We start from the raw sequence: 16,273 nt of genomic DNA, 5'->3' as shown, positions 1-16,273 counted from the left end.
ACTCTGATAATCCCGTTCTATTCTCTCCTTCCAAATGCCAGAAACATTAAGAATATACACTGAACCACCAGGAAAGAAGACTGTCTCATAGATAAATATGAACTTACCGAATCAGAAACTTTAGCAGATGCATTCTTCTTTCCATAGACAGTAAAGTGAAAGTTACGTGCAAGAGCCTGGCAAGCTGCTGGCCACTGTTGAAACATGTTCAAAATTATGTAAAATGTTCTACTTTACAGATGTTTTATGAGCCAGATTCCCATAATTTCCAGTTACACAATGTCTAAAACAAATATGCTTTACTTCTGACTGTAATTTGTTAATACATATCTCTAAAGAATATTGAATTCATATAGTTTTAGGATAACTTGTAGGGGGGAAAGTCCTGCTTGTTCCTAAATACAGGCTGTGACAGAGACAAAATCGACCCAAGATTTAAAAAATAGAGCAATCTCTGTAATTCCTGTGTTGACCCCTACTTCTCCACAAGTCATGCTAACCAGCTAAAACAAGACCAATCTGCATATACTCTGACAGACAATTGTTTTTAAGTCTGGGGTAACGAGAGAAGGTTTTTGAGACTGAACAGTATGAAAAAAAAATCACAGCTATTTCACTTTTGTAAAGTAGTTTGAACTATTTTGTAATGTCATCTCAAACTGTTTTGTCTAGAATAACAAAAATTCAGTTTATTTTGTTGCCCGCAGCAAGGCATGAGACCTTTGGGAGGGTGGATGGTTATTTTTTAAATTATTCAGTAATGGGTTTTGGGGTGTTTTTTTTCCCCAGGAGGAACCTGAACTAGGAGATATTATGCACATATTGTAATATACATGAGGTCTGGCCAAAGAAAGGGTGCCCAAGCTCAGGTGTAAGTGGAGGTCTAACTACTGAAGAGAGACTTGAGGAGCAGGGAGCGTCAAGTGTAGGACATGCCAATATCAGTAACCACAAATCTCCTTTTGTTACAAAGGCGAAGCATTTCAGATTTCAAGCAGTAATGCTCTCTATAGCTCTGCTCAGATTCCTATGTTTTCCACCTTCTAGAAGTAGTATTTTTGATTAACCAAAGCACCTCTACATCCTATACAGTCACCACACGTGTCAGGTGTTTCCTTGGTGGAAATTCTACACTTCTCAAGTTTGTATCTTTTGCAAATTTGGGAAGACACACACACACACAAAGGAAGACAGAACCAATCTACAATGTGAAGAGGAGAGGTTGAGTAGCAGGAACTACAATGCAACCAAAATATGGATTGATATTGTAAAATCATTTAAATGACTTAAAGGGTGACCTTTAAACAGATGTCATGACATAAGCTTAACGATAGGAGTGCTTCAGTGCCACTATAACATGCACCCTATACAAGAAAGGTAAGCGGTACTGATACCAGAGGCAAAAATTGTAAAAGAAATATTTAAAAAAAAATGATTCAAGGTCATCAAAAGACATTCAGAAAAACATTTTTATGGGGATGAACTTTGTAACTCTCCCATTAGTCACTGCACTTTTTTGGAATCATTAACTAGCTATATGTTAATGAACTAGATGAAAGGTTTCTAGTTCCTTGGCTATAAGATGTAGTCATTTAGGTTTGGAAGAGTGAAGCAACTAAACTGAGATTTACCAAACCAAAGAAAAAGAATAGCTGAATACAAAGTGGCAGGGATTGTTAAGCATAAAGAGTTAACACACGTTGTATGAAACCATTCAAAATGAAGCGGGCAGTTAACACATCTGCATTCATAGAACAAAGCTGGCCCAATAAAAGGTATTACCTCACCCCGTCTCTCTCAGTGTAAAATGCATAGGGCAGACGTTTTCTTCGCTCCAAAAGCTAGCTTCAGATATATAGTTATATTGTAGTATTCCACTATATTTTATTGTGTGCTTTTATTTGCTTAGATAAAAGATAACATAACTTTACCTTGTTTATTGCTCAGAATGATTGATAGCACAGCTTTACTGCATAGAAAGAAAACTCATAACTGGCAATCAAGCAATTCCAAGCAGTTTATTTCTTGCTTTGTTTTACTAAAGGTGACGTGCAAATATTTTTCAAGACTCCAGACTATAAAATGTATTAATACCCTAAAATACAGGAGGAAGTTAACCTATTTTCTTTCTTTTACAGGTTTTAACATCCAAATGAACTGTAACTACATGACATCGCAACACAAGCTTCTGCCTCAGAATCAGGGTCTTAGCTGACAACAAAACATCCAACATGGAAGTCTAGGGCAGGCTGGAAACAGTCGGAATCCTGATGTTCAAGAAAAACCCACAATACGTGCAGTTTTGAAACATTTAATATCCTTATTTTACAGAAACACTTTGCTACATGACACAGTAACTAAGCACATTCTACAGTACAAAATTAAGCCAACATAATTTACATCAGCGTACAGACATCGCGCTAATTACATTGCCCGTGCTTATCTATGCTTTGCTCATACCAGTGGTGCGCATGCTCACCAAGAGCGCTTGCACCAATTAACTGTCATTGTTAGGTATCCGTGTACTTACCTGTGTTAGTCTGTATCCACACAAACAACAAGGAGTCAGGCGGTACCTTAAAGACTAACCGATTTATTTGGGCATAAGCTTTCGTGGGTAAAAAGCCACTTCTTCAGATGTATGGAGTGAAAATTACAGATGCGGGCATTATATACTGACATAAGAAGAGAAGGGAAAGGACTTATCTCCACTTCCTTCTCTTCCTATGTCAGTATATAATGCCCGCATCTGTAATTTTCACTCCATGCATCTGAAGAAGTGGTTTTTTACCCACGAAAGCTTATGCCCAAATAAATCGGTTAGTCTTTAAGGTGCCACTGGACTCCTTCTTGTTTTTGTCATTGTGAAATGGCTTCTGAAAGCCAGCAACAGTCCATGCAAGTAACACAGTGTCTACACTGACACTGTGTCGACCTAACTACATTGATATTGACACTCTGGCTCTCGTGGAGGTGGAGTTAAGGCAGAGTAGTGGGTAAGTTATGTCAGTGGGAGCAAAATTTTAGGCATTGTCTATGCTGGAACTTTGTCGACAAATCTTTCGTCACTGAGGGGTGTTAAAACATACATATACACACACACACACACACGAAGTTTTACCGACGAAAACTGCTGGTGTGAATAGCGCTTTGTCGGCAGGAGTGCTCTCCTGCCAACAAACAGCAGCTACGCTGCACGCCTTTAAGTGGCGCAGCTCGGCTGTAGCGGCACAGCCGTGTCATTAAAAGCTGCGTAGTGTAGTAGATGCTTACATAGTTAGGTTGACGTAAGCTGCCTTGACATCTACCTAAGTCTGTAGTGCAGACCAGGCCTAAGTTTTTAGTCAATTATGTGCCAATTAGCTCACACTGTAGTATTTGGAACATTTAGTTTGCATTTCCAGAAGTAGGTAGATTTTCAAACTATTTGCCAGTCAATACAATCCTAACCACTGTGGGGAGCTTCCATCTGTATGGTTTGCAAACATTCATAATATTTTCCCCTGAATTAGAAGGCTTAGAAATGGGATAACAAAATGAACCGTTTAGCAGATTCATTTTCAACATTTTCCTGTTCATCAGAACTGCTGAAGCTCAGATTTCTGAATACAAATTATAGCTGTGGTAGTGTTCCTCCTATTTAAGATGCAAAATGTATGCATGAACATTTCTGCAGTATATTCACTTGTTCAGAAACATGCTGCACAGAAGCCTACAGAACAAGGATGAAGATCTCATCAGAATATCTCACTTCATATTCACTGGCTGCACAAATCCTGAGTTAGTGGACAATCCAAATAATGAAGCCTTTGTGTGTCATACATACAACTAGAAATGGCTGTGGGGGTATGTCTATACATCAAAGAAAAATGTCTAGTTGCTGTGTAGACATACCTGGGGAATACTCAGGAAAAGTGATAAACAGTTCCACGAGTTACATTTGCATACTAGTTCTGAAGTAGGTAAGTATTATCAGTATGCATTTTTCACTACACCAAATACTTTAATGTCCCATGAATTTTTTGTTTTGGCCATTTTAAAAATTAAACTATGTAAAGTTTCATTTATAACAAAGTAAATTTAACAAATTAAAAGATTATATGTACAAATAAGAGCATTTAGTTACTCAACTGTGATTTTAAGACATACAGTAACCTTTTATATAACAGATTATACAATACACCCTAGGTATCCAATTTACTGTACTAACATTCTTTATTAGCCATGTTAGTCTGTATCCACAAAAACAACAAGAAGTCCGGAGGCACCTTAAAGATTAACAGATTTATTTGAGCATAAGCTTTCGTGCGTCTGAAGAAGTGAGGTTTTTACCCACGAAAGCTTATGCTCAAATAAACCGCTAGTCTTTAAGGTGCCACTGGACTCCTTGTTGTTTTTATTATTTTTGGCTCCCTTGATATTATGTAAATTCAACACAGCAGAGCTGCAACAACGAGAGAAAGGTAGGCAAGGCTTGAAAATGTTTTATTATTCCTGTTTGCCTAAACACTACAATTCAATCTTTCCCCCTCTTCTAGCAAGCTCCTTTCACTGCCACATGTGACGGCCTACGTTTTCCCTCCTTCTCCCAACAGGACTGAGGACGGTCTTCCTCACAGCCTGTTCCACCCAGGCTACTATGCAGGAGACTTTTTCCTCCCAGCTTGTCCTTTGCACTCTGAGCTCGGGACTGAGACGCTGTCAGGAAGAGGAAGGGGACAAGCTGAAAGGCAGAATGCCCCCATATAGCTGAGAGAAAGGACTCTGCTTAACCAGCCTAACTCCTCAGCAATAACTAGGAAAGCATCCTCCAACAACAGGCAGGAAACATACATCCTGTTCTAACACATGCCCTTGCCTTTTTTTTTTGGCACTCCTCTGCAGCCTGGCAGAATGGCAAAGGGAGTGACTTGTAGGCCAGCCTGCTTCTCTTCATTATATCTCTAAAGTCAAAATTTTGGAGTTCCATAAAATTCAGTGGAAAAATTTATGGACCACTACATTAAGACACATATTTCCTTCCTATTTGTTTTATATAAAACCTTTAAAAATCAATGCATTCAAGTCACTGGCTCACTTTCAATATTTCTCACTGAGGTCCATCAGTTCTTTTCAATATTAGTTTTGAGTGAGTATAGAAGTTTTGACTGCAATAGGAAAACTGCAAAGCAAAACTGAAACTGTAATTAAGCACATATCCCTATGCAAAATGGCCCCACTATTTAGGCAGTGGCAGAACCTAAGTCCAGAAATACGTTTTAGCCTTTTTAAAATCAGTTTTTCCCCCTTGGAAATCATCTCTGTACTTCTTTGTACTTCTTGTTCAGAATGCGAAATTCCAAGAACCACAACTGTCACTGAAATAAATATTTATGGTACAACAGAATGACATGTTTTGAAACATCTTCAGTTAACCAGAGTATCTAGAAACTTTTGGAGTAGAAAACAATTTAAGAAAAGTTAGATGAAGTTATTTGTCACTCAACAGCCTTTCCTACCAAGCCCCTCTCCTAATCTGGCTAGTGGAGACACAGTAGCATCCTGTAGTCAGGGCACAGGCCTGGGAGCTAGGAGACCTTACACAAGTCACTTTTCTCTATGCCTCAATATCCCCACCGCCCTGTTTACTTAGGTTGTTAATCTGCCTTGGCAGGGACTGTTTCTGATTTTGTTACTTACTGTTCCTAGCACATAAAGGGATCCCAATCCTACTTAGAGCCTCTAGGTACTACAGTAATAAACAGTAATAGTGTGGTCATTCACTACAGAACTTTCTCCTAATAAAAAGGCTAATTACCCTGCCTTTGTTTATTTCAGTGTGACAATGGAGTAAAATAAGACAAGGACTAGCTCACTGCAGGTGGAGGAAAGAAAGCGAGGGGGGAATGAAAAGCATCAAGTGTAGTGTGCATCCCAGCTCCCCTGAAACTATCTGTTTTCATATATAATTCCTTGCTTTATCGGCTCATAGACCAGTTATTAACAACCCCACTCCAAACACTTTAAATGTATGTAACTTCCAAATATTTGTTTATAGCAAAATACTATTAATTCATTTAAAGCAACGGATGAGATACTCCGTACTCCAATAAAACCTCATACACATTGCCTTGTTGTTTAATAAAACACCAGGCTATTTAAAACAGCCAGGCCACGTTGGTCTCCTTGAGAATACTGGAGTTTCTTTGAAAGCCTTTCTACTAACATGCCGTCATGACTGCTGTATTCCTCTGCCCACTTTTTTAATAAGGCTGCTAAAAAAAAGACACTGCTGCTCAAGAACTAAACTCCTGCCACTGAATCCCTGGTACCTGAGGTCAAATCCCAAAGAGATACCACAGAAACAGATTGTACCGGCTTTTGAAATTAAGACCCCTAAAGGTGTCACATGTCTACCTGCTAAAACAGAGGCAAAAAGGGTACGGGGGGAGGCAGCATGGACCAGTGGACAGGACACCACACTGCGGGCTGCCAGGGCTGGGTGCCCTACCGGGCTCTGCCTCCCACCAGCTGGCCGACCTTGGGCAAGTCACTTCACCCCGCAGAGCCTCGCTTTTCTCCCCACCCGTTTGTCCATCTCGTTCGCGTCTACTGAGACTGGCGGCGAACAGAGGGGCGGGTGGCAGCCAATGCCACAGACTGCTGGGCCGGCCCCTCTCGCTGCAAGGGCACCCGGAGGGGGAACGGGGCTGGGGGGGCTTTAACAGCAGGTCTGATCTTCGGGCTAGGCGAGCTCAGGCACGAGGCTCGTACGGCAGCCCCCGCCCCAGCAGCACAGCCACGGCGGAGGAGGGGCCGAGCCGGCGTCTGTTGCCCGGAGGGGAGGGGGGGAGCTACAGGGGGGGCGGGGCAGCGCGCGGCTCCCCCCGCCGCCGCGTGCGCGCGCGCGCTGGGCGAGCGAGTTAGACCCGTCTGAGAGGCCCCCTCGGGCTGACCAGCTCCCGCCCCGGGAGACGCCGATCCAACACACCGCCCTTCTGCAGGGGCCGGCTGCCCGCGGGGCGGGGCGCACTCACCGCTCCCGCTGGGAGTCGGAACAGCCGCTTCGCTAACCCCCGCGACGCCGCGCCAGCAGACGCCGCCATTTCGCCCTGACCGGAGAGTCGGTCACTTCCTGCGCATGCGCTGGGGCGGGGCTGGCCGCGCAGTTACTGGAGCGAGCCTCCGGGAGAGACCAACTGCCGGGGGAGGATAGTGTGACGGGCGACCAGGCTCCCGCGGCTGTTGTTCCCTTTCCCCCTCCCGTTCCAATGGGCTGGTCCGGGTAGGTGGGGGCTGGACCCTCTGGCGGCGGGTAAGTGGCGGCGGCGGCGGCTACTCGGCTGGGCCTGGCGGGGTCTGTGCGGTGAGTCTCCTCTTCCGCGGCCGGGGCGCTCATGGGGTTGTCCCCAGACGCGCGGGGGCGGGAGGCGCCGCTGAGTTTCCAGGCCGCGCCTCCAGCGCGTGAGGCTGTGGGTGGGGGCGCGAGCGCCCGGGGCTGTCCAGGGGTCGCAGGACCCCGCGCGCGGATCGGTCTGGCCGTGGTGGGCCTCTGAGCGCGCGGCCTGTCCAGCCCCGTCACTGGACCCGGACCCACCCAGGGCTGCTGAGGGCGTTCTGCGCCCCCAAACTCTGTGCGCACAATATTTTAAAATGCTTCAAATTTTATTTACCAAATAAATGTGGAGGCTCCAGTATGGCACTGGGAAGCACGGGCCACTGGCTGCACGGAGGTGGGAGATCACTGTGCAGCTCCTCCTCTAGATAGCTGCACGCAAAGCTAACACAACACAAGGACCGGGCCTGGCCCAGAAACACCCCAGGTCCCTACTCCTCCATGCCAGGTGCAGGCAGGCAGGATCCAAGTGTGGAGGCGCTGTGTGTGTGGGGGGGGGGGGATACAGGTGTGGGTTGAGAGGGGTTCTGGGTGAAGCAGTCTGGGTGCGGGCAGCTCAGTGGGCGATCCAGGTGCGGGGGGGATCTGGCTGTACAGGGTCTTGTTGTGGGAGATCTGGGTGCAATGGAAATGGGACTCTGCAGGGGAATCCGGCTGAAGGTGGTTGGGGCTTGGTAGGGTGGGAATCCAGGTGGCTTGGAAGGGTGGCTCATTGGGGTGGTCCAGGTGTAAGGGGAGGGGATTCTGGGGGTGGGGCGAGGGTCTGGGTATAGGGGGGTTGGGCAGATGGGGGAGCAGCTCCCTGTACAGGGATCCCTCCCTCTGTAGCTGAGGAGTGATGGGAAAGGTGGGAAATTCTTTCAACTGGGGGAGAAATCTGGGGGGTGGGTCTGACCCGGCCCCGGATGCCATGCTAGCAACTGACCCCGGCACAGGGTAGGTGCCACCAGCCAGGTCTTCCCCAGTCCTGACCTCTGCCCCACAGATTTACCTCTCTGCTGACTGTCCTGGGCACCCGAAACATACTGCTTGAAAGTGTCACGTGACCACTCTTGTGGCTTCTCTTTGCTTTCCTGTCAGAAAGTCATTTTTATGTGGGGAAGCAAAGCAATCTGCAGGGGACACAAATTCTGCGCATGTGCAGTGGCGCAGGATTCCCCCAGGAGTAACCAAGGGATGTAGGCAGCACAGTGCAGCGCGCGCGGTCCTGGGGAAGGGCCCAGTGCCCCTGCTGCCCAGCACCGCCCCAGCCCCAAGTGCTAGGGGACTCACAGTGGAACAGTTCCTGTGGGGGCACTCAGGGGGCAGCCCCATGTCAGACTGCCCCCACCTCCCTGATTACAGCCCCCCCGAGAGGGGGCCACTCCTGTTCAAACTCTTTCTCCGCCACAAGGGGTGAATCCACGCCTCCCAGCTGAGCACTCTAACTCAGTTGCTGTCAACTTTTTCAAGCTATTGTACCCTTTTCAGGAGTTCGATTTGTCTTGTGTATCCCCAAGTTTCACCTCACGTAAAAACTACTTGCTTATGAAATCATACGTAAAAATACAAAAGTGTCATAGCACACTAGTACTGAGAAATTGCTGACTTTCTCATTTTTGTCATATAATTATAAAATAAATTGGAATATAAATATTGTACTTACATTTCAGTGTATAGTATATAGAGCATTATAAACAAGTCATTGTATGAAATTTTAGTTTGTACACGCTTCGCTGGTGCTTTTTATGTAGCCTGTTGTAAAACTAGGCAAATATGTAGACGAGTTGATGTACCCCCAGAAGACCTGATCTGGTTGGCAGCCTCTGAGCACATGTACGAGATCAGGCCCTGTGTGTGAGATAGGCCAGCGAACGCCAAAAGGCAAATCTTCTCCCGGTTCATGAATTGGTCTGGAATTTAGGTGAGAGATAGGTGCCCAGACAGCTGCGCACAAGTGGAGAGGCTGAAATTTAGATGCGGCGGGGAACTTTTACCCTGAAAACTTACTCACTGAGTGAGTTTCGGCTCCTTTGTGATCCCCAAAACTCCTGCCAAACCCTGCAGGAGGCTAACTTGAGACTTGGACACCTAAATCTCGGGTTTGGAAGTATCTTTGTGCATCAGGGCCCAGCTAACTCTTGGACTTCACTACAGCCCTTTCCATGGCAAAGTAGCCCACTCTTGGCCAGGGCAGAGCTCCCGTCCCACTCCTCTCTGTGGGCTAGCACTGTGGTAGGCTCAAAGTGTGGAGGGTGGTCTGGGTTTGTAGTGATGGGGCCAAATCAGTACCTAGATAGCCCACAGGTATCTTAACACAATAAACAAATGCTTATACTCGGGGTGGGGGGAGGAATGTGAGGAGAGGTCCTAAATCCATCTACCCAACTCTGTTATCCCTGCCCAGTGCTAGAGAGAGAGCCCTCAAACTCCAATGTACTAAAATCTTGCATACATGAGTTGCACCATAATAGACTTTGATTTGGAAAACCAAAATTACAGTTGCTTGCAGCAGGGTTTTTTGCTCCTTTCATTTCTGTAAAGAGGAATCTGTTGTAGAATCAGACCCTACTCCATATCATGCGACAGGTCTGAAATATCTGAAAGACTGACTTGTTGGTCTGAAGCTCTAAGAAAGGTAGTACCATCTCTGTCATCACCGGCAAAACCTGTTCTATACTTCTACCTTATCAGAGAGATCTGATTTCGCCAATTATCACTTTAAATAAAGACGAAATGTTCATATTTAAAAATCCTAATCTTGCAAATTAACTGGTTACTAAAGCAATCATTTTATTTTTAGGTCTAAAATGACTTTAATAAAGAAGCTGCAGTGTCCTATTTTCTAGGCAAGTGGCTAAGTTGTACCTAAGTCTGTTAAATTGATGGTAAGTAAATCTCAAAGTTCTGGGGTATTTTTCAGTTTTTTCTTGATATACCACAGGGGTCGATAACCTTTCAGAAGTGGTGGGCTGAGTCTTCATTTATTCAATTTAATTTAAGGTTTCGCGTGCCAGTAATACATTTTAACGTTTTTTAGAAGGTCTCTCTTTATAAGTCTATATATTATATAACTAAACTATTGTCGTATGTAAAGTAAACAAGGTTTTCAAAATGTTTAAGAAGCTTCATTTAAAATTAAATTAAAATGCTGATCTTACGCCGCTGGCCCGCTCAACCCACTGCCAGCCTGGAGTTCCGAAGGTTCATCTGGGCTGGCAGCAAGCTGAGCGGGGCCGGCGGCTGGGACCTGGCAGGCAGCAGCTTGCCATTACAAATCACCTCGCATGCCGTTGGTTACTGACCCCTGATATACTACAATGCTAAAGTTCTTCCTTGTAAAGATTTTTCAGCATCACGATTATTTAACATAACAAAACGTTGCTGGTATTTAAAAGTTGGCTTGTGCCAACACTTTTAGCCAAGTTCACTTTCCATTTTAAGTAGGAAATGTAGAATACTTTTAAATATAGTTGTGTTGTAAGTGTGGCATTTTAGAGGTGCTGAATGGCAGAAAAAATATTCTACAACCAATAGAACTTCTCTTTAAAAAAATCTAATCTTTTAGAACAATCCTTCAACATGAAGAATATTTGCTTTCCCTGAAGTAATAAAAAATATGAACATATATTTGATAATTGAGTTGTGGTGTAAACACTTGCTTAAACACATTTTAAAGCCCCTGAAACTCTGAAGATATTTTTTTTTTTAAACATGATTTTATTTATTTATTTATTTATTTATTTTAAGAAGTACTTGTTTTGGCATCTTTTCAAGAGAGGACAACGACTCATCATATTTGTGTAATATGCAGGAGTGGAGGTGGGTAACTGCACAGCTTCTTTTATCAGATATGGACATTGGCAGTCCAGTTCTCAGTGGACATACTGACAACAAATTTTAGATTGTATGGCCTGTGGGACAGGATGATCATTTTGTTGTGTTTGTACAGCACCTAATACAGTGGGGTCCAGGACTAGGACTCCTAGGTGCTATAGTAATACACATACAGTACAGACCCTTTTACGTACGGATGTCAGGAGTCAAGCCATCATGACCGCGTGTTAACGGACTGCGGGTTAAGAGGGCCATACTGAAAAAAGTGTTTATGATTCACTTAGAAAAAAATGCTGTTATTTTCTGCTCTTTCTGGCTCGCATTTTTTTTTCTTTCTTATGAAGTCTGTCTTTCGCCGAAGATGAATGATTTCGATATTTTCCGCATTTTGCTCCTCCGTAAATCTTACAACAGTTTCTACAGCACTAAGGGCTTCTGTGAGCGAAATCTTGACCTTTTCAACGACGTTGTCGTCATTGTCATTTAGGCCTGCATTATTAGAATTCTCGCCATCACTTTCGCAGTCCGACGTAGCCTTGCAGCCCGTTAATATTTCTTCCTCGGACAGAAATTCTGAAGTCGGGCAATCTTCATCCATCTCTAGCCACCCGGTAATGATTTCCGGCGATGTATCCAAAGTAAAATCTTTTATCATTTGAAAGAAAAGTTTACCTTTATCCTCTTTTGTCTGCGTGCGTGTTTATAGGATGTCTTCTTCCGAAAATCCTTCACAGTCTGGCTCTGAATCAGTGCCACTGCTGGAATTTTCCGAGTCTGAGCCGTCTTTGACAGAAAAGGCATCACCGAAAGCCTTCATCCAGCAGTTTTCAATGGACTTTTGTTTTACTCCGTCCCAAGCTTTTTTATCTAAATAAATAATTTCCTTCATGTTTAACTGTTTCAGGAGTTTGGAAATGCCTGAAGACGTGCATGACACGATCGCCAAAATCATCTCCCACTGATAACTGTTCTTAAAATTCTGAATAATGCCCTGGTCTAAAGGTTGAATTTTTGATGTTGTGTTGAATGGTAGGTATAGCACTTGAATTTTTCCATCGCTCGATACCAGTGATTCAGCTGGAGGATGGGCCGGACAATTGTCAAGTAGCAAAAGTGCTTTGGCTTCGAGTTTCTTTTACCGCAGATGCTTACAAACAGCTGGAACAAAGTTATTGTGGAACCAGTCATCGAAAATGTGTCTCGTCATCCAAGCATTTTTGCTGTTAGCGTATATTACTGGCAGTTTGGCTCTGTTGAGGTGATTAAAAGCAGCGAGGGTTATGAAAGCGGCCAACGAGAAGAGGGGCAAGCTTATGGCTGACCATCTTATTACTACAAAAAAGAAGAGTCACACAATCTTTTTAAATCCAGTTGTTTTCTGTGTCTCGTAATTAAAGGCTAAAGTCTTATCAGGTAGCAGTTTTGAAAATAAAGCTGTTTCATCACAATTATAAAGTTGTTCTGCGTGGTAGTCTTCATTTTGTAAAATAGATTTTAACTCGGTGGGAAATGCATTCGCGGCCAATTCATCGGCTGATCAGCTTTCTCCATAAATCGATACCTGCGCTATGCCATGACGCTTTTTAAAATGACTTATAAACCCCTTGCTGGCTTGGAATGATTCATCTCCCATTAAATTTCCAAATTTTGTCTCTTGGGCTTGAAGAATTAGCCCACATAAGCGGCATTCCTTTCAGCCTTTTCTGAGCAAACCACATGTGCATGGCTTTGTCTATTGTGGGTTTTGCTGAATAGCGCACATGTTTTCGTTTAAGCCCCATGGCAGAATCGATATTTTGTACAAAGCCATTCAGTTTAGATTCGTTTTTTAGCCATCCTCGGAGAGTAGATTCGGCAATCCCAATATCTTTTGAAACTTTGGCCTGGGTTTCTCCACTATTTACTCCATCTATTGCAGCTAGCTTTTCTTCTACAGTGTAGGAACTCTGACGCTTGCCCTCTGCCATTATATTAGGCCTACGGTTAAAATTTTCTAATGTAGTATATATATTATATATCTCTCTAGCATGACAATGTCTAAGCATGCGTGTTATGTCTTTACCAATATCGATAAAGACGTAGAACATGTTTCTGCTCCGCACTTCCTGTCGATTTCTATGTCAGTGAGTTAATGAGTAAATCTGTAGCGCAACGTAGCAAGTTCCTGTATCGCATGTTAATGAGTCTCGCGTGTTAAATAGGTAGCACTGGGAGGCACGGCGCTACCGTGCTTTAAGAGGATTCGCATGTAAACAGGTCTGTACTGTAATACAGTTGTGATCCATGTTGACAATCTTCACAGAAATACATAGGTCTGAAATAGCATGGAGATGAACTTCTCTTTCCCCTTGATAATTCTGTACAATGTAATGGCCAAATTGGGTCAGTGGTGGGGAGTGGGGGGAGGAGCTCACATGCCAGTACCCACAACTCACCTGTTCCACGGATGAACAAAGGACTTGCCTGTCTATTTGGCTCCCACTGAGACCACATCTTTCACAAGCAGTAAATTAACTGTCTTCAGCTGTATAAGCAATTCCTTCCACACTATTCTACTTTAAATTGTATTTCATGTTGTACCAGGAAACTCTCTGGGCCGATTCATGGAGCACTGCAGATGCAGCGGGTAGGACCTTATTGCTCCACAATCCCTTTTTTGTTTGGCTGGTTAAAAGAGTGGTGTTGCAATGGAGAGCCAAATGCAACCCTGTTTTAAATAAGTTTACCAATAGACAATTTTTTTTTCTTTGTAGCTAATTATTCCTGGAATACACATCTTACTTTCAACACTCTTAAAGGAAGAATCAGCTTTTTGTGTTTTTTGAAGGGAGGGTGGGTGGATAGTTGAAACTTTTGGTCTTACAAGAAGAAAGCAACTCAAAACTAACCAATAACCCAGTTTGTTTTCCACCTAAAGGCAACTCTTATAACATCTGGATTCATGCTTTTACTTTTATTTATATGACTATAGTATGACAGGGTTCCCGGGTGCAGCCTGAACTATGGGACTGCTGAGCTTCCCTCCCCCTCCCCTCCCCCCCCAAACTGGGCTCCCTCTCACACTGTGGCAGGCACTGCACTTACTCTTCACAGACACAACCAATCGAGTTACATGAATGCTCCCACTCACTCATGAACCAACAACAGAGAGGCTCCAGCCAGTTCCCCCCAGCTTCCCAGCCTTGTACCCCAGAACTGTACCACCTTGCCCTGGTTAGAAGCCTGACCAGTGTAAGTTCATTACCAAGTCCACCCCTCCCTCAATGTAGAGAGGACATACACTAGCCATTGTAAACTGAGCTGAGATTTCCCAAACACTTCAGCTAAAATACACTGTTTTAGATAAAATATAAAACAGATTTACTAATTACAGAAAGATAGATTTTAAGTGATTATAAGTAATAAGCATAGAGATCAAAGTTGGTTACCTAAGGAATAAAATAAATTCACAGTCTAAGTTCTATAAAGTAAATGGGGTTGGAATCAAGCAGTGCCTCATCCTGAGAGATGGTACAAACAAGTCTGGAAACTTCAATACACAGGCTGGAACTCTCCTCCAGCCTGGGACCACCCTCCTGCGTTCAAAGTCTTTGTCCTCCAGACGTGTTTCCAGATGTTGAGTTGTGCGGGGAGTGAGGCCAAGTCATGATGTCACTTCCCCTTCTTTTATAGTTTCTTCCAGCCTGTTGGAAAGTTCTGTGCTTGTGACTGGGGGTCCACACTCATTGGTCAATCATTCTCCATTATCTACAATGTTCTTTCTCAGAAGTCTTCTGGGATGGTAACTGGGAGTGTAGATTCTCTTTAATGGGCCATCAGCTTGTCTGGCTACTTCATTGCTTTACCTGAAAGACTGGTTGTGGGTGTTCCCAGCCTCAAACATATTTCACACGCGCGCACACACACACCAAAACTTCATAACCTCACATACAATAATAGCACATACAATCCAACAGGATATCAGTGTTCACCAGATCAAGACTTTTAAAATGATTCGTCACAAGACATACTTTGTACAAAACATATCATAATTATATGATGGTGAATATGCGGGTTCTAGGGTGCTGCTTCGAGGTAGAGAGTGCCAAACATAGTGTCCAGAGACCACCAGTAGGACTGGGGCTTCATTATTTTAGTTGTCTACCCCAAAGCACAACAAAAGACATTTTCAAGTTTTTAAAAATTACTAAAGTGCCGATTATCTCCACCTGCTCACCATCTTAGGCATCATTAATTGGTGGGGTTTTTGTATGTGTTACAGCAGCAATGGGACTCAAAGAACAGGTACTGGCCTTATGCATTAGTTATTGTACTTGTTTCCATGCTTGAGGAGTGAAATTGGCTTTCTGAGGTGCTAGGCCCTTTGTCTACTGACTGGAAGTAATTTCATTAGCAAAGAATAGATAGAGTAAGATTAATACCAAAAGAATTCATTGTGATATCTAGTCTGATCACCAGTATGCATAACACAGGTAATAGAATGCTCAGTGGTTATGCACGGAGTCCAATAGCTTGTGTTGAACTAGACTATACTGTAAAGACTCCAAGTGATGGAGAATGTACCACTTCCCTGGTAATCTGTTTCAGTGGTTAATTACCCTTACAGTTAAAAATCCATCTCTTTAGTTCCAGTTTGATCCAGAATCTGAAATAGAAATCCTGAACCAAGTATTAGGTATGGTTTTAATAGGTGCACATGTCCATGTTACCTACTGCTATCAGCATCCTCCCCTAATCATTGGTAGCACTGACATGACTTTTTTTTCCCCCTATGAATCTAAAGGTGTCTCCATGAATAATTTAAATGATCCTCCAAACTGGAATATCCAGCCTAATCCAAGGGAAAATGGTGGTGATGGAAACAAATGGAATTATGCTTTGTTGGTTCCAATGCTGGGATTGGCTGCATTTCGTAAGTAATATTTTTATTAATTATATTTTTCTGATCAGGCCCAGCATTCTAGTGGAAATACAATGTGTTGCCATGTGTGGGGGGTCAGAACTGGCGGCTGAGTTCTCTGGACCAAAAGGTTCATGCAGCAATACACTGCTCCAGCAACCCCTCTTCTGTCCAGCTGATAG

The 16,273-nt window shown here is 43.7% G+C and overlaps 2 protein-coding genes across 9 annotated transcripts in view; one reads left to right on the top strand and one right to left on the bottom strand.

The window, feature by feature from the left end:
• The window catches only part of SDHA (succinate dehydrogenase complex flavoprotein subunit A), a 29,379-nt gene extending 22,239 nt beyond the window's left edge, over positions 1-7,140 (bottom strand). The window contains exons 1-2 of the mRNA XM_037889884.2: positions 7,017-7,140; positions 108-194 (exon numbers count right to left, since the gene is read on the bottom strand). Of these exons, the coding sequence (XP_037745812.1) occupies positions 108-194; positions 7,017-7,085 (156 nt within the window). The 5' untranslated portion in view covers positions 7,086-7,140. The remainder of the gene's footprint in view (positions 1-107; positions 195-7,016) is intronic.
• Positions 7,141-7,157: 17 nt separating this feature from the next.
• Positions 7,158-16,273, top strand: part of CCDC127 (coiled-coil domain containing 127) — a 28,703-nt gene continuing 19,587 nt past the window's right edge. Inside the window, exons 1-4 of one of the 8 annotated variants that reach the window (XM_043540407.1) lie at positions 7,158-7,294; positions 10,158-10,242; positions 11,108-11,176; positions 15,975-16,103. In XM_043540407.1, coding sequence (XP_043396342.1) covers positions 15,983-16,103 — 121 coding nt within the window. In that variant the 5' untranslated portion in view covers positions 7,158-7,294; positions 10,158-10,242; positions 11,108-11,176; positions 15,975-15,982. Of the gene's footprint in view, positions 7,346-10,157; positions 16,104-16,273 lie in introns of those variants that run through there. The other 7 variants (XM_037889893.2, XM_043540406.1, XM_037889892.1 and 4 more) reach the window with 7 other exon arrangements.

Source organism: Chelonia mydas, chromosome 2 (genome assembly GCF_015237465.2).
Source record: "Chelonia mydas isolate rCheMyd1 chromosome 2, rCheMyd1.pri.v2, whole genome shotgun sequence".
Taxonomy (NCBI): Eukaryota; Metazoa; Chordata; order Testudines; family Cheloniidae; genus Chelonia; species Chelonia mydas.
The sequence above is the reverse complement of the archived record's forward strand: the minus strand, read 5'-3'. Positions and strand labels throughout refer to the sequence as shown.